Below are 22,169 nucleotides of genomic sequence, written 5' to 3'. Positions count from 1 at the left end.
TTGACTTTCATGTTTCATTAGTCCTTATGCCAGATCACCAATGAGCAGCTTCATCACTTTCCCACATTTCATAAAACTACAACACAGCAAAGAATTTATATTGCCCTTATGGCTTTACTAGAATCAGAGAATCCTAGAGCTGGAAGAGACCTCAGGCGGTCATCCAGTCCAGCCCCCTGCCCAAAGCAGGACCAGTCCCAACTAAATCATCCCAGCCAGGGTCTTGTCAAGCCAAGACTTAAACACCTCTAGGGATGGAGATTCCACTACTTCCCTAGGTTACCCATCCCAGTACTTCACCACCCTCCTAGTGAAATACTTTTTCCTAATATTCAACCTGGACTTTCCCCACTGTAACTTGAGACCATTGCTCCTTGTTCTGCCATCCGTCACTACTGTTAACAGCCTCTCTCCATCCTCTTTGGAACCTCCCTTCAGGAAGTTGAAGGCTGCTATCAAATCCCCCCTCTCTCTGCTCTTCTGCAGACTAAACAAACCCAAATCTCTCAGCCTCTCCTCATAAGTCATATGCTCCAGCCTCCTAATCATTTTGGTTGCCCTCTCCAATGTGTCCACATCCTTTCCATAGTGGGGAGCCCAGAGCTGGACGCAGTACTCCAGATTTGGCCTCACCAGAGCCGAATAAAGGGGAATAATCACTTCTCTAGATCTGCTGGCAATACTCCTCCTAATATGCCATTAGCCTTCTTAGCTACAAGGGCACACTGTTGACTTATGTCCATCTTCTCATCCACTTTAATCCCCAGGTCCTTTTCTGCTGAACTGCTACTTACGACAGTTCGTCCCCAGCATGTAACAATGCTTGGGATTCTTCCGTCCCAAATACCTGACTCTGCACTTGTCCTTGTTGAACCTCATCAAATTTCTTTTGGCCCAATTCTCCAGTTTGTCTAGGTGGTCTGGAAAAACTTGCCTGAACAGAGAAGCCAAGACACTCAAGGATCAGAGTAATAATAAAGAATGAGATGGTCTACACTAGAAATTAGACAGATTTAACTACATCCATTAAGGGTGTGAAGCTCAGCTCTGTGAGGCTATGTCTAGACTACAATGATTTATCGGAAAAAGGTATGCAAATTGCACTCCGCAGTTTGCTTATCTTTTTTGATAGTTTTTTCGGAAGAGGCTTTTCTAAAACTTGGCCCATCTACACTGGGCAAATTTCAGAAAAACCTCCCCTTTCAGAAGAGTGCTTCCGAAAGAGCATGTCTGTTCTTCCGCAAGCAAACAAGCAAAAAAAGCAGAAGAGCAGAACTGTTCCCTGGATGCAGCAGAGGGTTTTTTTGGGATTCCTCCGGTATCCAGGAAAAACTGCGTAGTGTCAGCATATCCTGAGAGGCATTGTTAAGCTCTCCTAAGTCTCCTGGAGATAGCATTAGGTCTATGGAAGAACTGCCTTTCGAAGATGTGGATTACTTCGATGAGCTGATGAGCAGAGCCTTAACACATTCAATCCATTTTGGCCAATTTCACACTCATAGAATTTTAAAAATCAAATTGCATGATTTCAGCTATTTAAATCTGAAATGTCATGGTATTGTAATTGTGGGGGTCCTGACCCAAAAATGAGTTGTCTGCGAATGGGGGGATCTCACAAGGTTATTATAGAGTGGATGGTGGTATCTGCTACCCTTATTTCTGGAGTTGCTGGTAGTGGTGGTGATGTGTTCCGAGCTGGGCAGCTGGAGAGCAATGGCTGCTGGCCAGCAGCCCAGCTCTGAAGGCAGAGCCACCACCAGCAGTAGAGTAGAAGTAAGGATGGCATAATGTAGTTCTGCCACTTTTATTTTTGTGCTGCTGCCTGCAGACTTGGGCCCTCGGGCAGCAGCCACCACTCTGGCCACCAGCTCTGAAGGCAGCAGCACAGAAGTAAGGGTGACACGGTGTGGCATTACTTACCACTTACTGCTGCTGACAGGGCATGCCTCAGATCTGGGTGCCTGGCCAATAGCCACTGCTCTCTGGCCACCTAGCTCTGAAGGCAGCACAGGAATAAGAGTGGCAATATCATGACACCGCCTCCCCCTCCCCCTGCTAAAAAAAACCTTGCAACCTCCCTGTAATTCCCCTTTTGAGAATTGCTGTTCTCCTCTGTGAAATCTGTATAGTACAGGGTAAAAGCACACAAAAGACCGGATTTTACAGTCCAGGATGTGTTTTTCATGGCTGTGAATTTGGTAGGGCTCTACCAATTAGAGAACCCCTCCCATCTGTGTAGATCTCTTTCTCCAGGGTTAGCCCCTCGTGGGCTGCTGCCACTTTATTTACCTACACCGTCACAGGTACGGGTGATTGCAGCTCCCATTGGCCAGAAACAGTGATCTGTAGTAAATGGGAGCTCTGATACCCTCTTACCAGTGGAGGCACAGGTAAATGCAGTGGTTGGGGGGATGGTCTATGAGAACTAACCTTGGCAGACCCACATCCAGTCCATGGACCAGTATTTGCCCACCCCTGCTGTAGACAGTTCCAATATTGAAGCGTTACAGTGGTGCTGTAGCATTTTAAATATAGATAAGCCCTAACTTGTCTCATTCCCTATGTTGTTTGGAAGGAGGCATCTGCAAAATCAGTTAGAACTGCAATTGCCTTGTATGAAAACTTGTATGAAAACTGCCTTCTGTGCAACTGCCAGCTGTGACTGGCAGGTGAAGCATTTCTTTGCTAAGAGCAGGAGACTATAGACATTTGGTTTTAGAAGAGCATGTGTGTTAACTTGTTGCATAATTGGAAAGAGAAATATTCACTGGGACATACTCTGTTTTCCTCTTTGGATGACGTGTCTTTCAGTTCACAAACTCAGCTTCTCTGTGCAGAAGCAACATGGGGCACTTGCAAAGCTCCAAAGCAGTGATGTCAGGAAAAGAGTATCCTATAGGAGAGGAATTCCAAAGCCAGAATGTAGTAAGAGTTTAAAAAAAATAAATAAATAAATAAAGGTTGAGCAATGAAATTCAGAGTTAACCAGAAAAAGCATTTTTAGAAATCTGTTCAATATGTAAAAACAAATCATGGGTTTACAGGATAGATGGTGTGGGTCTTGAGGATTAAACTAAGCTTCCTAGTGGTACACCCTTATACTGGAGGATGAGTTAAGTTTGTTAAGTCTGGCTATGAGGTAATGAGAAACAAGACTTATTGACATTGAAAACACTTTAGGTCAGTGCAAAGTAGACCTTGCTACAGCTTATACTGAGATTCTAGAGAAATCCAGATACTGACTAAATTGTGAACAAGTCATTCAGTGACAGTATTTCCCATGCTTGAGAGCACTGCTGGATAAGTTTGATCCCTTACTAACAATAGTACCTGAAATCAGGATGATCTACCATGAAGCTCTTTTTTACCTTGTAATCCTCCAGAATCTGATATTTCAGCATCTTGACTGTTTGCAAGAGAACAACAAAGCCTTATTGGAGGTGGAGTCAACTTGTGACTTTTAATGACCATCCACTGAGCTTGACTCAATGAATTCCTTTCCATGTGAACCCTTGTCCCTTGGAAGAACAGCAGATCCTTGAGATGATTTACACGGACTCCTTGAAATGACCTTTTTTCCATCTAAATAAGGAGATTTATGCCACTGTTCTGAGCAGGCCCTGCCAAAGACTTTGTGGGGCCCAAGGCAGCACACTATGGTTGGCTGAGCTGCATGGCTGCGCAGCTCCCAGTCAGGGCAGTGAGTGAGCGGCTGGGTGGGTGGAGCCGGGAGCTGGGCAGTGTGAGGCCCTGAATGCACGGCGCTGCGGGGCTCAAGGCAACTGCCTCACTCACCTTGCTCAAAGGCCAGGCCTGGTTCTGAGGGCTCCTGATACAATTGTATATTCTTCTAATACTGCTCTCGTTACTGTATTCTGTCCCATGGGACTGGTTCGCCCAATGCAACGAAGAATGTAGCATTTCAGCTTAGTAATGGTTTTATATACATGCTCCTATGATGTTAACACAAGAAGAATGTTTCAAAGGTTAGGTTTAGAATTGTGGAATTAATTCCAGTTTCATACTGGCCTCTGAGAAAGTTCTGTATCTTGCACAGGCAACATGTAGCCTGAGCTGCAGAGTTGCTAACCACAGTTGTTATAGTGGTACTTTAAGGCAAACTTTTAGATATCCTTGGCCCAGGCCATGGATTGAGACCTGGATTCAGAATTCTTTGGGGAGGCAGTGTAAGGAACAAAGGACAGGTCTTATGTGCTCATGGTAGCCATGTTGGGAGGAGACACACTAATGTGCCTTTTGTTCTAGTTGGAGATCACTAAAGACAGATGTCTTCTTGCTCAAGTATATTGCATTGCTGTAGTCCATAACTAAGAGTAAGTAAGCTGCCAGTATGGGATTATGTCTCTTAGCCAACTTCAGATGATATAAAACATTAGTTGTGGATGTTGCTCTCTGAGGGTATGTCTACACTACATCACTAATTCGAACTAACTTAATTCGAATTAGTTGATTCGAAATAAGCTAATTCGAATTAGTGCATCTAGACCTAAAAACTAATTCGAATTAGCATTTTGCTAATTCAAAATAGCATGTCCACATTGAGTGGACCCTGAACCGAAGTTATGGCTGGCCAGAACCAGTGCCGGCAGGGCATCAGGTTAGGACTTAGAGTGTGGAACTACTGCCTCAGGCTAGCCAAGGGCTGTGCTTAAAGGGACCCGACCCCCACCCCGGACAGACAGTTCTCAGGGTTCCCTGCTTGCTTGTCTAACTGGATGAGGGACAGCAAAGCAGTCCTGTCTTGGAGTGCCCTGAGTGCCCACACTGGGCACATCACAGCACTTGGCCATCAGCCGGGCTGCACTTGCCGCAGGCTGCCATCTGGGGGGATGGTCAATTGGGGGGCTGTCAGGATCCAGGAGGCCCTGCAGGAGAACTTCCACCCCGAGGAGCCCGCAGAGCCACCCCAGTCCTCCCCATCAGGGGCTCATGCTCCATTCCTCCCTCACCTCCTTCCACTTACCCCTCCCTTGCCCCCCTTCCTGATGTAAAAAATAAAGGACACGTGTTCAAAAATAGAAAATCTCTTTATTTAACAAAACTGGGGGGGGGGGGGATTAACCTCTGGGGCGACTGGGAAAAGGAGGTGGGAGAGGGGAAGAGAGAGGGTGGAAGAGGAGAGGGGGAAACCTGGGAGGAGGGAGCTGGAAGGGGGAAGCCAGGGGAAGGAGGAGGAGGGGGAAGTATAAAACTATGGTACGCCATATCTTCAGTACTGTGTACAGATGTGGTCTCCTCACCTCAAAAAAGATATTTGGCCTTGGAAAGGGTTCAGAAAAGGGCAAATAAAATGATTAGGAGTTTGGAACAGGTCTCATATGAAGAGAGGCTAAAGAGACCGGGACTTTTGAACTTAGAAAAGAGGAGACTGAGGGGAGATATGATAGAGGTATATAAAATCATGAGTGGTGTGGAGAGGGTGAATAAAGAAAAGTTCTTCATTAATTCCCATAATAGAAGGACTAGAGGACACCAAATGCAATTAATGGGTAGCAGGCTTAAAACTAATAAAAGAAAGTTCTTTTTCACACAGCTCATTGTCAACCTGTGGAACTCCTTGCCACAGGAGGCTGTGAAGGCTAGAACTATAACAGACTTTAAAGAGAAGTTAGATAAATTCATGGAGGTAGGGTCCATGGAGTGCTATTAGCCAGGGGGTAGGAATGGTGTCCCTGGCCTCTGTTTGTGGAAGGCTGGAGATGGATGGTACGAGACAAATTGGTTGGTCATTGTCTTCGGTCCATCCCCTCCGGGGTAGCTGGTGCTGGCCACTGTCGGCAGACAGGCTACTGGGCTAGATGGACCTTTTGGTCTGACCCAGTACGGCCGTTCTTATGTTCTAAGCTCAGGGTCGGGGTCTCACTGGACCAACTTGATTTTCATGCAAACCTGCTCCTGGGTTTGCATGTGGCCTTTGGTGGCCAGGCTGGCAGCTATCCTGCCCTAGATGGCCATTTTCCTGTGCCTAGTAGGGAGATTGTGGACGTTGGAGGCCTCCCTCCAAACCTCTATGAGGTCCATGATCTTCACACTAGACCAGGCGGGTGCCCACCTCTTGCGGCCCCGGGCAGGCTCCTGGGAGCTGCCAGCCTTGTCCTGGGAAGAGGTGGATTACTGGGTAGCAGCGGGTGGCTGGCTCATGCTGTGCCAGGTGCAGGGTCTGCTGGCTGGGTGCTGGCAGGCTTGCAACTGGCGCAAGCACTGTAGCCAGACTGTAGCACCTTTAAGGGCTCTGGGGCCGGGAGGGGGGCAGAAGAGTTTCCCTGGTTTGGCCCAGAGTGGCCACCAGGGCAACCTGGGAAGGGCTAGCCTCTACTAGTTCGAATTAAGTGGCTACCCAGCCCTTAATTCGAACTACTTAATTCGAACTAGGCGTTACTCCTCGTAGAATGAAGTTTACCTAGTTTGAATTAAGCACTCTGCTAGTTTGATTTAAATTTGAACTAGCGGTTTGTACGTGTAGCCCCTATTGAAGTTAATTCGAACTAATGGCTGTTAGTTCGAATTAACTTTGTAGTGTAGACATACCCTGAGAGGTTAGCATCCGCATAGAACCCAAGAGCAATCTTAAACCGCAGACTAAATTAACTAGTTGTATGTACTTTCAATCAAAGGAAACTACAAACTCCCTGAAAAAATTTCCTCTGCCTTGCAACCTAGTCTTTGTCTTGCTCAGTCAGATTCAACCAGATGTTGAGGGGTATATAATGATGTGTCATCTGCATAGTGTTAACAATTTTTTATTTTCTGAAGTCTTCCATTGAGATGCTTGAGCCTATAAAGTGCACCAATTAGCAATGAAATCACAGATAAAAAAATCTGTCTGTGATAAGAATTCCTCTAGTCCAAATGTCTTGTAGTCTCTGATCATCAGTGTTAGCAGAACTCTAGCCATTACTATTCATACAAATATAAAGTAGTTGGATTTTTGAGCTCACAAGCATGTGCTTTGAAATGTACGTAAGTTAACAGCTGAGGCATAATTACATTTGCCCTAGTTTGATGGTAAAAGATAAATCACATGCCTTTTCACTTTGTTGGAGTGGATATAGTACATTTAGCCTTTCAGAAAGTCAAATGTAAATTTAGAAAACGACATGCCAGAACAAGTGAGCCAGATAGTAGGGAAAATTCATAGTCAATTTTGGAACTAATCCAGTCTTTTTTCGGTTATATTTACTTTCTTCCATATCTTTGACTTAGATTTCTACTGTACTACTCCTTTCCTGTCATACAGATTTCTTGAATGAAAGTAGCTGAGTTGGAACTACATTTCTATATTGGACAGGCAATTACAGTGGACTGGAATGAGTACTTTTCTCTAGCCTATAGCAAAATTTTATGGTAAACTTTTTTGTGGTTAACCTCCATACAGTTTAAACATTTACCTATTGGACCCTGTAACTCAGACTGTACACTATACAAACCTATACCTCAGACTGGTTATTAGTGAGGTATAGGCTATGATTATTTTTCTCATCCTCAGTATATTTCTGAAGAAAAAATTAAGAGATAAGCTATTTTTATTAATTACCTTTTTCATAGTAGTGCTGAATTTTAATAATGGAAAATTCCTATCACCTACACCTGGCTCTAGATATTTTTAAATTTTACTGTACTTGACAGTAAAAAAAACAACAACCCCTAATAGTGTTTATGATGCACAAACCCATTTGTATTACATTAGTATTTTATGTATATGTCAAGTAGGGATGCAAAAATCCCATTTAATTAGTTAAACAGAGGCTTGTAGGTTGTAACAGATCAGTTTCCATCTGTCGCTACTTGGTTTAGGTAAAATAGGTCACTTTATCTATCTGTGGGCTTGTCTTCACTATCAGCCGGATAGACCTGACAGCGATTGATCCAGCAGGAGTCAATTTATCATGTCTAATGTAGATGAAATAAATTGACTGCCAATCTGTCTTCTGTTGACTCTGGTACTCCACCTCAATGAGAAGCACAAGGGGACTCGATGGGAGAGCATTTCCTGTCGATGCACCCTTGCAAGACACTGCAGTAAGCAGATCTAAATACATTTGCTTTGGCTATGCTATTCAGACAGCTGAAGTTATGTAACTTAGCCTACCACTAAAGATCTGTTACTTCAAATAAACCGAAATTGTACACGTTTTGGGAGAATCAGGGTATTCAGATAGAGATGTGTGATTTGCCTTGAGCTTTGAAAACAACTAAGTGTAAAGTATGGTTGTGTTTTATTATAATGTTTCTTGACCTTTTTGGAACAAACTCAGCTTTTCTTATTTCTCACAGATAGGCTGTGTCTAGACTGGCCACTTTTTCCGGAAAAGTAGCCGCTTTTCCGGAAAAACTTGCCAGCTGTCTACACTGGCCGCTTGAATTTCCGCAGAAGCACTGACGATCTCATGTAAGATTGTCAGTGCTTTTGCGGAAATACTATGCTGCTCCCGTTCGGGCAAAAGTCTTTTTCTGAAAAACTTTTGCACAAAGGGCCAGTGTAGACAGCAGAGATTTGTTTTCCGCAAAAAAGCCCCGATCGCGAAAATGGCGATCGGGGCTTTTTTGCGGAAAAGCGCGTCTAGATTGGCCACGGTCGCTTTTCTGCAAAAAGTGCTTTTGTGGAAAAGCGTCTGTGCCAATCTAGACGCACTTTTCCGAAAATGCTTTTAACGGAAAACTTTTCCGTTAAAAGCATTTCCGGAAAATCATGCCAGTGTAGACGTAGCCATAAAGTAGCCTCTTTTTTTTAAAAATTAAGTAGATTAGATTGAAATTGAACCAGCTATAGGAACCTTCCCTTTCTATTTGTACAATACCTAACTAAACTAGACCAATACTTGCTTCTAGTCCCCATTTAGTGTAATAGCAGGATGGACTTTTGATGCAAGAACTGAAGTAAACTGCCTTTTTTTTTTCTTTTCTCCAGACTAGTGTGGTTAACTACATTGACCAGAGGCATAAGCCAGCAAGTGACCAGTTGTTTTTTGTGGTATTTGAATGGAAAGATCCATTTATACAGAAAGTTCAAGATGTAAGTAAATGCTTGTCTTTCAGACTCTTGCATGATTTAATTTAAAACTAAGAAATTCACAGCATACAATGCTCAGAAAAAGTTGGAGGAAGGCTAAAATTACCTAAGTAAAAGGAATTCTCCCAGTTCTCTCAAACTCATCTAAATGTTGCTGAGGTCAAGATCATCTTCTGCCTCTCCTTGATTTGATAATTTGCATAGTAATTACAGTATTATGAGTGTGCACACACACAACTAAATTGTATAGACAAAATTTGCTTCTAAATCTGAACTTTTGTTTGTTTGAGAATAGCCAGGAAGAAAACACTGATCTCAAGAGAGATTTAGAAAGGATAAAAATACCAAATCAGGAAAATGCTTTTAGAGAGTAGGAGCTAATAACATATGAAATGTATAAGGCAAAAACAATTATAACTTGAAATGTAATTTTATAATACATTGAACATAGGTTTAGTATAAGAGGAGACAAAAATAATAGTTTAACTCTTTTGCAGATTGTCACTGCCAACCCGTGGAACATGATTGCTCTACTATGTGGTATTTTCTTGGCTCTGTTTAAAGCAACAGACTTTGCCAAATTAAGCGTTAAGTGGATGATCAAAATCCGCAAGAGGCACCTGAAGAGGAGAAGTCAAGCAATGAACCACATAAGCTGAGGACTAAACCACCTTGAAAACATTTTTAATACACTGGATAAAATTTCAACTGTAACAATGCAGCAGTTACATAAAGAGTTGTGTGCTTTAAGTAAATTGAAATTTGAACAACCCCACTAAACACATGCCTTTTAAGTTATGAACTTGACAGCATTTCAGAACTGAATACAGACGTTTGTATTTAGTTTGAGTCTAGACAGCAGTTTAAGCTTTTCTGAGTAAGCAAAATGAGCTGCCCTTGCTACCATAAGAGTGTCCTGAATCAATAAAATGATTTGTTGCCCTCATTGTGATCTTCCCAGGCATAGTTACTATCTGTGAACAGTAAGGAGCAAAGCAATTCACACGATGAATGTAAAGCACTCTCTTAAATCTTCAACCTGTAAGCTAGAGCACAGAATATCTTGGATTTTTATCAAACATTTCACATTTAGTTCAAATGCAGGGACTGTGTATTAAAGCTGCTTTTAAAGCAAGTTGTGTTGTGCGCCTTAATACTTCATTTGTAGAATGATTCTTCCATAAAACAGATTCTCAAATACTTATGAAGTCAATGATAGTTTAGTGAGAGCAAAATTTGACCATAAATTGAGGTGTTGACCATTTGTTGTAGTTAATACACAAGCAAGTCTATAGAGTAGGGTTGCCAGGTATCCGGTATTGAACTGGACAGTCTGGTATTTTCACCTCCTGTCTGGTAAAAAAAAAATTCAGAAAATACCGGACACCCTAAAATGTCCAGTATTTTCTGATTTTTTTTCCAGCCAGGAGGCAAAAATTATGGGAGCTTACCAGGTCCTGCAGGGGATCTGAGCTGTCCAGCCCAGTGCAAGGAGGCAAGATGGCGGGCAGCCACTGGCAGCCCATTAGGACCAAAAAGCCTCAAAAGCATTTCTTAAAGAGACCACGCTGGGATTTTTTCTTAACAACTCTCAGGGTCCCTTTTTTTTGGAGGGAGTGGGGGGGGGAGGGGGCGGCCCTCGTTGGTTCCTTCAGCACTTGTACCAAGAGGTTATCTCCAAAACTTCCTGGATTGTTTGTGTACTGCTGTATTGGTCTCCCAACAGATGTTGAGGTGATTAAAGTCCCCCATAAGAACCAGGACCTGTAATCTGGAAGCATCTCTCTGTTTGAAGAAAGCCTCATCTACCTCATCCATCTATAGCACACACCAACCACATCACCCCTGTTGCTTCCACCTCTAAACTTAACCCATAGACTCTCAACAGGCTTTTCTCCCTCTATATACTAGAGCTCTGAGCAATCATACTGCTCTCTTACATCCAGTGCAACTCCTCCTCCTTTTCTCCCCTGCCTGTTCTTCCTGAACAGTTTATACCCTTCCATGACAGCACTCCAGTCATGTGAGTCATCCCACCAATTCTCCATTATTCCAATCAAATCATAGTTCTTTGACTGGGCCAGGGCTTCTAATTCTTCCTGTTTGTTTCCCAGGCTTATTACATTTGTGTACAAACATCTTAGATAACCAGTTGATTGCCCTACCTTCTCCATTTGAATCAGGGGTCCTCCTTTGTTACTCGTTCCTCCTTGTGTTTCTTTCCGGTATCTGACCTCCCCACTTACCTCAGGGCTTTGATCACCATTCCCCAACTAACCTAGTTTAAAGCCCTCCTCACTAGGTTTGCAAGCCTGCCCGTGAAGATGCTCTTTCCTCTCTTGGTTAGGTGGATCCCATCTCTTCCTAACAATCTTAGTGCCCGGAACAGAGTCCCATGGTCAAAGAAACCAAAGCTCTCTCTCTGACACCACCTGTGCAATCACGTATTTACTTCCTCAATTTCATGATCCCTATCTGGACCTTTTCCTTCAACAGGGAGGTTAGATGAGAACACAATTTGTGCTTCAAATTCCTTGATCCTTCTTCCCGGCGCTACATAATCTTCTATGACCCACTCAAGGTCATTCTTGGCCATATCGTTAGTTCCTACATGGAGAAGCAGGAAGAAGTAGTGATCCAAAGGTTTGGTCGGTTTTGGAAGAGTCTTGGTTACAGCCTGAATTCAAGCTCCTGGTAAGCAGCACACCTCTCAAGATTCCAGGTCCGGACGGCAGATGGATGGCTCAGTCCCTCTTAGGAGGGAGTCCCTGACCACCACCACCTGTCATCTTCATTTGGGGATGGTTGTCATGGAACCTCCATTCCTAGGTCTACTCATCCCATGTCTTCTGGTAGATGGTGTTCCCTTCTGATTTCTTCCCTGAGAGGTCCCTGCCAAAGCATTCTCTACTACAGTGCCTGTGGAGAGAGCCTGAATGCAGTTACATACCTCTACAACAGTGTTTCTCAAACTGTGCTTCGCGGAGCCCCAGGGCTCCATGAGGTTGACAAACTGGAAACATCAATAGGTACAACACATGCAATCAGTGGACTGCTGGGGCTCCACATACATTTTTACCCCTGTAAAGGGCTCTGGAGCCCAAAAAGTTTGAGAACCACTGCTCTACAGGAATTGGGGCATACCTGGGTTGGCTGCCTTTTTCTAAAGGTTACATGCTGCCAGTTCTCTTCCTTGTCCTGTACTGCCCTCTCTGGCTCTTTGGCCTGCTGTGCCTGCAGGATTAAATGCTGCCTTCTGTCGAGGAAGTCTTCATCCTCTCTGATGGAACGTAGGGTTGATACCTGGGCCTCAAGTCCTCTAATTTTTTCTTCCAAAATGGTGACAAGCTTGCACTTAGTACAGATGATATCCCTTGTTTCTTCTGGAAGGAAGACAAACATGACCCATTCTGTGCAGGTAACAGCAGACCTAGCACTATCCATACCTGCCTTCCTACGGAGAGATTCCTCAGATATTTTTAAATGCCTCTCCACCAGGCCACAACACAGCCCCCCAAAAGCCACACTTTGCTGAGCTCTTCTTGGATGTTTTTCAGGGAAACTCCCCTGTAGGATGCTCTCTGCATTTGCTCTGGCTGCCTTTTTTTACAAGGCTGAGACTAGGCCCAGCTCAAAGCCTTGCCTCTGATGCAATAAACCCCTGAAGGCCCACCTAAACTCAGGAAGTTTTGATTATAGTTTAGAGCCATGGTCATCAACCGGTCGATTGCGATTGACTGGCTGATCATGAGGCATTTGGGGGCCCCCCACCCCCAAGAAGCCCCACTACCTACCTCCAGCGTAGTGCTGGCTTCCCGCGGGGTGGACAGAAGTCCTGTGTGAAGCCCGTGTCACTTCCAGGGGTTCTGGAAGTGTGCTGGCTGCTCCCCACTCACAGACACTGTGTGGAGATTCATCTTGCTCCCTATCAAATGCCACTGATTAGTCCAAAGCCTCACAGCCTCCCCGGCAGGGAGTTCCACAGATTAACACTACACATGCCAAGGGGCCAGGACACAGACCAGTGGTTACAATACATGGAGAAGCACCCTACACCAAGGGCGGTCCTGTATGCAAACAAACAACACGGGGGAGAATGAGTGGGCCCAAGCCACAGTACTGTGGTGTCACCTGGGCTCAGGGCAGAGGGCGTGGAGTGTGGGGACAGTGGCTGGACTGCCTGACTGACCCATCCTTTCCTCTGTTCCCTGCAGCAGGACCAAGCAGGAGCAAGGGACCCTCTAGCCCTGTGGCAGTGGCAGCACCCCCAACCACCGAGGCACCAAGCCGGTTGGTCAGGCAGCAAGACCAACTCCTCTGGCGGCATGTACAGGCTGTCGAGAGGATCGAGGTGACCATCACATGATGGTTGATGCTGACCTGGAGTGGCACCAGCAGGCCTGGGGGCGCTTCCAGGCTCAGCATGACCACATGTGTGATGCTGTCACTGCCCTCGCTGTGCACATCGGGCACGCTGTGCACTATGGGATGGCATTGCCCCATGCACCTGCCATCCCTCCCATGGCAAGGCCCTCCTGATGCACCCCAACCTGCCTACGTCCCCGTGCTGCCTGCCCCGATGCGGCCTGAATGCCATGCAGTTGTCCACCCCCTCAGAGGCGGTCACAGGGGCCACCCCTCCCAGCAGTAGCTCCCTCCAGTTCAGAGCCCCCTCCCACCTCCCACCCTACATCCCCATTGTAAATAAAAAGTTCAATACATTGTTTTCCACAAAAACCTTTGTTGTTTATTCCCCAGTAAGGGGAGGGAAGGGTTGGGGACAGGAGGGAGATGTCAAGGGAGGCAGAGGTGACCCTACTGTGAGGTCTGGGAGAACATCTCCGTCAGGGCCTCCCATATGTGCACCCCATCATGGTGCACCTGGGAGATGGCAGCTGTGCAGGGTTGCTTGAAGGCCTGGCCCTCGCCTGCCATCCATGCCGGGAGGAAGGCCTCCCCCTTCTGCTCCACGATGTTGTGGATCACACTGCACGCAGCCACTACTTTGGGGATGTTCCGCTTACACATCTCAAGATGAGTGAGCAAACAACAAAACCGGGCTTTCAGATGGCCAAAGGCACACTCAACCTGTTTGCAGGCACAATTAAGGTGGTCGTTGAACCGTGCCCAGTCGTGGTCTGTCTGCCCTGTGTAGAGCCACATCGACCAGGGCAGCAGGGGGTAGGCCACGTCCCACACAATACATGTGGGCATGGGCACGTCCCCAACAATAAATTCCCGCTGGGGAAGAAAGCGCCCACCTCTAGCCTGCAAAACAGGCCAGAGTGTTGTAGAATGTGGGTGTCATGTGCCCTGCCGGACCAGCCCACATAAATGTCCGTAAAGCAGCCAGGGTGGTCCATGAGGGCCTGGAGCACGATAGAGAAGTACCCCTTGCAGTTTATGAAATGGGCCACTCGATGATCCAGGGCATGGACGGGGATGTGTGTTGCATCCAGGGCTCCCCTGCATTTGGGGAACCCCAGGGCAGCAAATCTGGCCAACATTGTGTCCATGTCCCGCAGGTGGATGACTCACTGGAGCAGAACGTCGTTGATGGCATAGACGACCTGCAGAAGGGTGCACAGAAACACAGGGGAATGCATCACATAAGGCAGGATGTTTCCCTCCCCCCTCCCCATGATACCCTCTGTCCTCACACACACCAGGGTCCCCTCACCCCACGGGCCACACACCCCACCAGCAGGCCTGTGCAAGGGAGGGATGGCCCAAACCCTTGAATGATGGGGCATTCCCCATCGCCCCAGCCTGGAGTCTTGCCTGCCCCTGGGCACCCTCCTCTTCCCCCGCTCCCCCAGGACTTATCTGCATGATGACAACACTGACGGTCAATCTGCTCACCCGGAACTGGTGTGCCACTGATTGGTAGCTGTCTGGAGTTGCCAGCTGCCAGAGTGCGATGGCGACCCTCTTGTCCACGGGGATGGGTGCCCGCAGCCGGGAGGTGCTTCTCTGAGCACATGGGTGAGCTAGGAACACAGCTCCAGGAACGTCTACTTTGGCATCCGAAAGTTCCAGAGCACGTGCTGGTCGCCCCATTGGCCCAGGACCAGACAGTCCCACCAGTTGGTGCTGGTGTCCAGGACTGGCTTTAGGAAGTGCGGGGCCCAATTTGAACAGTTTTGGCGGCGCCCCACCACCCAGGATTTTTCATTGAGCAAAAAAAAAAAAAGACACCTACACAATAAACACATATCACATCAGAAGTAGATCTGATCAAAATGTATATCAATATAGTTGAACATTTTCCAAAAAAATGCCATCCTTTATCATGCAAAATTTTACACAAAATTAAATCAGTTGCCTTAAGCGTAGGTCAAATATTTTCAATTGCAAACTATCCAATTCTTTCAATTAAAGTTTGATTTTTAAAGTTACCAGAGAGCATTGCAGTTTTCTGTTACATTGATTTATTTTTTTAATTGCAAAAATGGAGTCTTTAAGAAAGTGTCGGTTCTGTGGTTAAAGTCCAGTCCTTAGTGATTTCAGCACCAATGATTTCACTAGGTAATATGGTACCTCACCACCATTGCCTCCTTTGCACTGCCCTTCAACACACTGCCTGCATGTTGAGTCCAAGATCAGTCTACACAAGATTTTAATCAATGATTTTTGCTCAAGCGATCACTGAGACAAGACAAGGACTCTCAATTGATTCTAGTCAGCTCTGCCTTTAAACACTGGATGTAAAGTGTCAGATGTAATTGAGGACTCCCTTGGGTATGTCTACACTAGCCCCCAGTTCGAACTAGGGAGGCTACTGTAGCCATTCGAAGTTGCAAATCAAGCCCGGCTCATGCTGTGCCAGGTGCACAATCTGCTGGCTGTGTGCTGGCATGCTTACAACTGGCACAGGCACTGTGGCCAGAGTCTGCCCCTTCAATGGCTCCAGGGCTGGGGGGGGGGGGGGGGGGGGGGGGGGGAGCAGACGCGTTTTCCTGGTTGTGCCCAGAATGGCCACCAGGGCTCCCTGGGAAGGGCTGGAGGCCCCTAATTCGAAATAAGTGTCTACACAGCACTTATTTCAAATTAGCTATTTCGAATTTGGTGTTATTCCTCGTAGAATGAAGTTTACCAAATTCAAAATAAGGGCTCCACTATTTTGAATTTATTTCATAAGAGCTAAACAGACGCTGTGCAGACGCTATTAAAGTTACTTTGAAATAACAGCTGTTATTTTGAATTAACTTTGTAGTGTAGACATACCCTTAAGGTGCCACAGGACTGCTCATTGTTTTTAAAGTTACAGATTAACTCAAAGGGGCAGTGTGAGGTTTAGGCCAGATTCTGAAGCCCTTCTATTGAATGGCAATTACCTTAGGTAACTAGTACCAGTGACATAAGACAAGTGATGTGCAAAGGCTATATCTACACTGCAGGGTTTTGCACCCCTGCTTAGCGTCCATATCTCAAGCACATTTTTGTGCAAGACAATTTAGTCAGTCAACAGAACAGAGGGCTTTTTGAGGTGTAGGTATATTTCTTTCTGCGAGGAAGACCTCCTTTTTGCACAAGAGCTCTTGCATTAAAAAAAGGTGTGTGTGGATGCTAAACAGGGGGTTTTGCGAAAGAATTGGTCTCCGGGAAAAAAACACATGGCCTCTTGACCACTCCATCCAAGCTAATCACAACTCTATAGTTCCTGTCTGCTGGCCCCCCTTAAAGCTGCAGGCATCCTGGACAAGCCTTGTGGCAGGACATTTGCAGGGAGCAGGTGCCTTCACCATGCGGCTCTGGTTCTGCCACAAATGGCATCCCTGCAAACTCCCCGAGACCCCCCCCCGGCCCTTCCAGGGAACAGCCCCAGGGGTCCCAGAACCCCCTGCAAGGAAGACGAAAAGCTGTGACCCCACCTAGAGTGGCCCTGAAATCACGCCCCTTCTGGAGTTGTGGGGCGAGGAGGAGTCATGCCAGGATTCCTGGACCAAGCACCACAATGTAGAAATCTTCTCCCACATGGCCATATCCCTGGCAGAGCACGGTCACCCTGCCCGGACCATGGAGCAAGTCCAGGCAAAGGTGAAGGAGCTCCATCATGGATACGTCAGGGCCACCGAGCACCAGACCCCACACCTGCCCCTACTACAGCGAGCTCCACCACATCTTGGGGGTGGGGAAACCTCCCTCCCCCCCATCATGGTGGACTCAGGGCTGGAAACCTCGGTGGTCATCCACCCAGAGGTTGCCCTCGAGGAGGAGCCAGAGGGCCAGGGCCAGGGCCAGCTCCAGCCAGAGGAGGAGCAGGAGCCAGGGACTGTCACCCTGTCCCACGAGCTGGTGAGCACCAGCCAGGACATCTCCCAGGCCGCCTCGGATTCCTGGGAGGGCTCTTCAGGTGTGTGGTCTCACTTTCTTACACACACTGGGCGGGGGAGTCAGGTGCACAGGGAGCGGGGGGCACAGTGTAGCTTGGGCTGCTTTGCCAGCACATGGTGCTACAGTCTGCACATGCAACCATGTGCAGCAGGAGGGTGTGGCATGTGGGCACAGCAGGCAGCCCCTGAACATGGCTGGGATCCTGCTGCCAGCCTCATGCGCGGGCACACACTTCCTGCCCCCAGTGGGGAAGGAGGTACCTGGCATGCCTGAGGCAGCAGCCACTCCCACAGACAGCCCAGCAAGTCACAGCTGTGCATGCAGACCCCAGGGAGGGCCAGGCTGCTCCTGGCTCCTCTGTCACCCATGAGGGGATTTCACTGTGGCCGCACACTTCCCTTGCCTGCCTGTCTGTGGTGAGGGGGGGGGCGGAAAGGGGGCACCATGGTTCTCTGGCCATATCGGGGCCCCTGTGATACAGGTCATGCTGTGCAGGCCACACATGGCCTTGCACTTGGGACATCCTCCTTCTAGGGGCTGTGGACTGGTGCAGTCACTGCTCACAGAGGAGAGCATGGCCTCAGGGAATGTGTGTGCAGGAAGGACTGACCGCCTCTCCCTCTAGTATGTTCTTCACAGCCGGAGCAGTGACGAGAGAGGGCCCAGCCACACCATCGCTGCAGCCACCTGTCAGAGTCCGGGGGAACCTGTAGACAAGCCTGGGTGCCAGAGAACCTCATGTGGCAACACGATGGCATCATGCGCAGAGCCGATTTTAGGAAGGGCGGGGCCCAATTTGAACAGTTTTGGCAGGGTCCCACCACCCAGGATTTTTTGTTGTGCCCCCCCCCAAGAAAAAGACACCCACACAACAAACCCACACACAAATATCACATCAGAAGTAGATCTGATCAAAATGTATATCAGGATAATTGAACATTTTCAAAAAAAAAGCGCCATCCTTTATTATGCAAAATTTTACACAAAATTAAATCAGTTGCCTTAAGTGTAGGGCAAATATTTTCAATTGCAAACTATCCAATTTTTTCAATAAAGTTTAGTTTGATTTTTAAAAAGTTACCAGAGAGCGTTGCAGTTTTCTGTTACATTGATTTACTTTTTAAATAGCAAAAATGGAGTCTTTGTTAAAAAAGTGTCGGTTCTGTGGTCAAATTCCAGGCCTTAGTGATTTCAGCACCAATGATTTCACTAGGTAATATGGTACCTCACCACCATTGCCTCCTTTCCACTGCCCTTCAACACATATTGCCTGCACGTTGAGTCCAAGGTCAGTCTACACAAGATTTTATCAATGATTTTTGCTCAAGCTATCACTGAGACAAGACAAGGACTCTTAATTGATTCTAGTCAGCTCTGCCTTTAAACACTGGGGCTGTGTCTACATTGGCACCCCTTTCTGGAAAAGGGATGCTAATGTAGACTTTGGAATAGGCAAATCCGTGGGGGATTTAAATATCCCCCACGGCATTTGCATTAACATGGCTGCCGCTTTTTTCCAGCTTGGGGAAAAGCTAGAGAAAAACGCCAGTCTAGACGTTATTCTCCGGAAAATAAAGCCTTTTCTGGAGGATTTCTTATTCCTACTTATTTCTTATTCCTAGCCTGGATGTAAAGTGTCAGATGTAATTGAGGACTCCCTTGGGTATGTCTACACTAGCTCCCTAGTTTGAACTGGCCTCCGGTTGCCATTTTTGAAATTTACAAGCCCAGACTAACTGCCCGTGTCTACACGTGGCAGGGACCCGGTAGTTTGAATTAAAGCCCTAGTTCGAACGACCTGTTATTCCTCCTGGAATGAGGGTTAACAGGTAGTTCGATTTAGGGGCTTTAATTCGAACTAACGGGTCCCTGCCATGTGTAGACACGGGCAGTTAGTCCGGACTTGTGAATTTCAAAAATGGCGACCGGCCGGGAAGATGCAAATCAAGCGCGGGATATTTAAATCCTGGGCTTGATTTGCAACTTCGAATGCCTACATTAGACTCCCTAGTTTGAACTACCCAAATAGACTCTAATAGACTCTACACCACCAGAAACAAAACCTGTTTCCATCTTCTATAACTTTCAGTTAGATGTGACTCACTATCCTCTGCTTAGTGTTCAAGTTATGGTAAACCCTAAGCCAGGTCATATTAAGTTCAATGCAATATGGATAACAACATTGCATTCTCCCAGCTCCAAGTCTTAAGTGAATTTCAACCCAAAAGAGCCAAAATTGATCACCTTGACACAGCAAGTGTGTCTACTGATCCCTGTGGCAAAGTAGCTGTGTCTATATAAATAAGGTCTGCCTGTGAAGCCTTTTCCTACAGTTGATTAACAGATGGCCGTAGATAGCTCATTCAGACCACTGGCTCATAATAGTCACCCACCCTGACCAGTCATTAACCATAGTCATGGACTCACCCTACTCTCCATTGTCTCTATGATTCTCTGATGACCTGTGACAAAAAAGGAGGGTGGAAAGGGAAACTGAAGGGAGAGACCTCATCAATCAAAGAGCAGTATTGCCAACCCAAAAATCACAAGGAACGCCTACACAACATTAGGAGACTGGTCTACAAATCATAAGATTTTTTAAAATTAAAACGCGTAGGATTTTTATTGGCCTTTTGTTTCTTGAGTATTTAGGGTTCATGTTTTAAAGCTTTCCTCCTTAGCCGTAAGGCCCAGAAGTATAGAGAACTTTTTTTAAATGAAAGCTGAGATTCCTACATAATCAATTGACTCCAGGCCTTTAGAAAAACACCAAATGTTTTGAGACTCACGGTAAAACAATGGAGGAATTCTTGTGAGCCCATGCTTTGCCCACAGTATAAATAAATAAAAAAAAAATCAACATCATCTTCTCCACTAAACATCCTAATGAGATACTGCAAATGCTGAACTGAATTCAACAGCTCCTGATATGAACAGGTATCAACCTAGTTTTTCATATTTGAGATGGGTTACCAGGAATCATACATGACAATATGAAATCTTTCCACTCTCAAGTCAGCATATTCAAAAAGCACCTATAACTTTGATCCACACATTTATTGGATAGTGAAAGAGAAAGGAGGGGAAGTAGTGTAGATAAATGTTCAAATTAAAAAAAAAAAGCCTGAAGGAATTAGTGATAGAAATGTAGCCGTGTTAGTCTGGTGTAGCTGAAGAAAAATACAGGACTATGTAGCACTTTAAAGACTAACAAGATGGTTTTCTTAATTGTATCCTTTGGTACACAGGCAGTCCCCGGGTTACGTGGATCTGACTTACGTCGGATCCCTACTTACGAACGGGGCTTTTCTCGCTACTGAGGACGAGGGCGGTGGGACCGCCCAGACGCGCCGGGGTCCCGCCGCCCGCATCCTCCGCGGTGAGAAAAGCCGCTCCACGTCTCCCTGGTCTGCAGCGAGAAAAGCTGCTCCGCGTCTCCCTGGTCTGCTGGGGGCCCCCCCAGCAGACCAGGGAGACGCAAAGCAAAGCCATGGAGGACGCGGAGCAAAGTTGCGGAGGACGCGGGCGGCGGGACCGCATACCCTTCAAGAGGATAGCCATGGATCTGGTGGGCCAGTTGGAAAAAACAACCGCTGGGTGTCAATACATCCTCGTGGTTATAGACTATGCCATCCGGTACCCCGAAGCCGTTCCCTTAAGGACAACTACGGCAAAGGTGTTTGCAACGGATCTGGTGAAGATCTTTGCCCAAGTTGGGGTGCCCAGAGAGATCCTCACTGACCAAGGAACAAACTTTGTCACGGCTCATACAAGAGTTGTGCAGGTTGTTGCGTATACGAACGTTATGAACCTCGGTGTATCACCCCCAAACCAACGGTCTCTTAGAACGATTTAACAGAACCTTGAAAAGCATGTTGAGAAAGTTCGTAGAGCAGGACCCCAGGGCATGGGACCGCCTACTACCCGCCTTAATGTTTGCGGTGAGAGAGATCCCCCAGGCCTCAACGGAGTTCTCCCCCTTTGAACTCCTCTATGGGAGACAACCCCGGGGGATTGTCCCTATCACAAGCCTTTTCCCCCAAGCACCTTCCCCTCCCCCTTCCCCCAAACCCCTTCCCTACCTTCTGCGTTCCACTTTGCGGGGCCGGAGTCTGCACTCAGGCCCCAGAGTCCGAACCCAGAGGCAGCCCCGCAACGTGCCTCCAAAGAGTTTTAAAATCCCGGGCCGTGACATCATGTCACGCCTGGGCGTCCTCCCCACTCACCTGCAATGCATGGCAGCAGCAGCCGCCGGCGAGGGGGAGCCGCGCTGAGCTGCACGTGGCAGGGACTGGATGGGGCCAAGGGGGACGCTCTGGGGGTGGGGTAGGAGGACGCGAGGAGGGGAGTGATGGGGGAAGCTGGGGAGAGACCCAGCTCCACATATTGGTGGAGCAGGGCCACTGACTCTGTAACTCGCTGGCACTTCTGGGTTTAGGGTCGTAGGGCCACCTTAGGCGTGGGGCCCAATTTGACCGAATCGATTGAATCGGCCTAAGGCCGGCCTTGCTGGTGTCCAGTCTCCACAATGGTCTCTCCATGGTGGGGTGAGGATGCCACAGGGACGCCACCGCTTCCATGGGTGAGGGAGTCCAAAGTGACCTGTGCCTCGAGGTCCTGGACAAGGAGTGCAGCAGCATGGAGCAGCAGCTGCAGGCACTCCAAAATGGCTGGAAGGGGCCAGAGCAGACACAAGGCCATCCCTGGCTCCATGGCACAACAAAAGAGCTGACGGCAAAAAATCACCAAATGGCACTAAAGCACAAGCTGTGGTGTCCAACAAGGCAGAGGGCAACCACAA

The 22,169-nt window shown here is 47.1% G+C and overlaps 1 protein-coding gene across 11 annotated transcripts in view; it reads left to right on the top strand.

The window, feature by feature from the left end:
• The window catches only part of PACC1 (proton activated chloride channel 1), an 89,351-nt gene extending 79,185 nt beyond the window's left edge, over window positions 1-10,166 (top strand). For all 11 annotated transcript variants that reach the window (XM_089777438.1, XM_089777439.1, XM_089777436.1 and 8 more), the window contains 2 exons: window positions 8,930-9,034; window positions 9,529-10,166. In XM_089777438.1, the coding sequence (XP_089633564.1) occupies window positions 8,930-9,034; window positions 9,529-9,690 (267 nt within the window). In that variant the 3' untranslated portion in view covers window positions 9,691-10,166. The remainder of the gene's footprint in view (window positions 1-8,929; window positions 9,035-9,528) is intronic.
• The last annotated feature ends 12,003 nt before the right edge of the window (window positions 10,167-22,169 follow it).

The sequence above is a fragment of the Pelodiscus sinensis genome, chromosome 3 (genome assembly GCF_052426305.1).
Source record: "Pelodiscus sinensis isolate ZL-2025 chromosome 3, ASM5242630v1, whole genome shotgun sequence".
NCBI lineage: Eukaryota > Metazoa > Chordata > Testudines > Trionychidae > Pelodiscus > Pelodiscus sinensis.
This window is presented reverse-complemented; position numbering and strand designations above follow the sequence as displayed.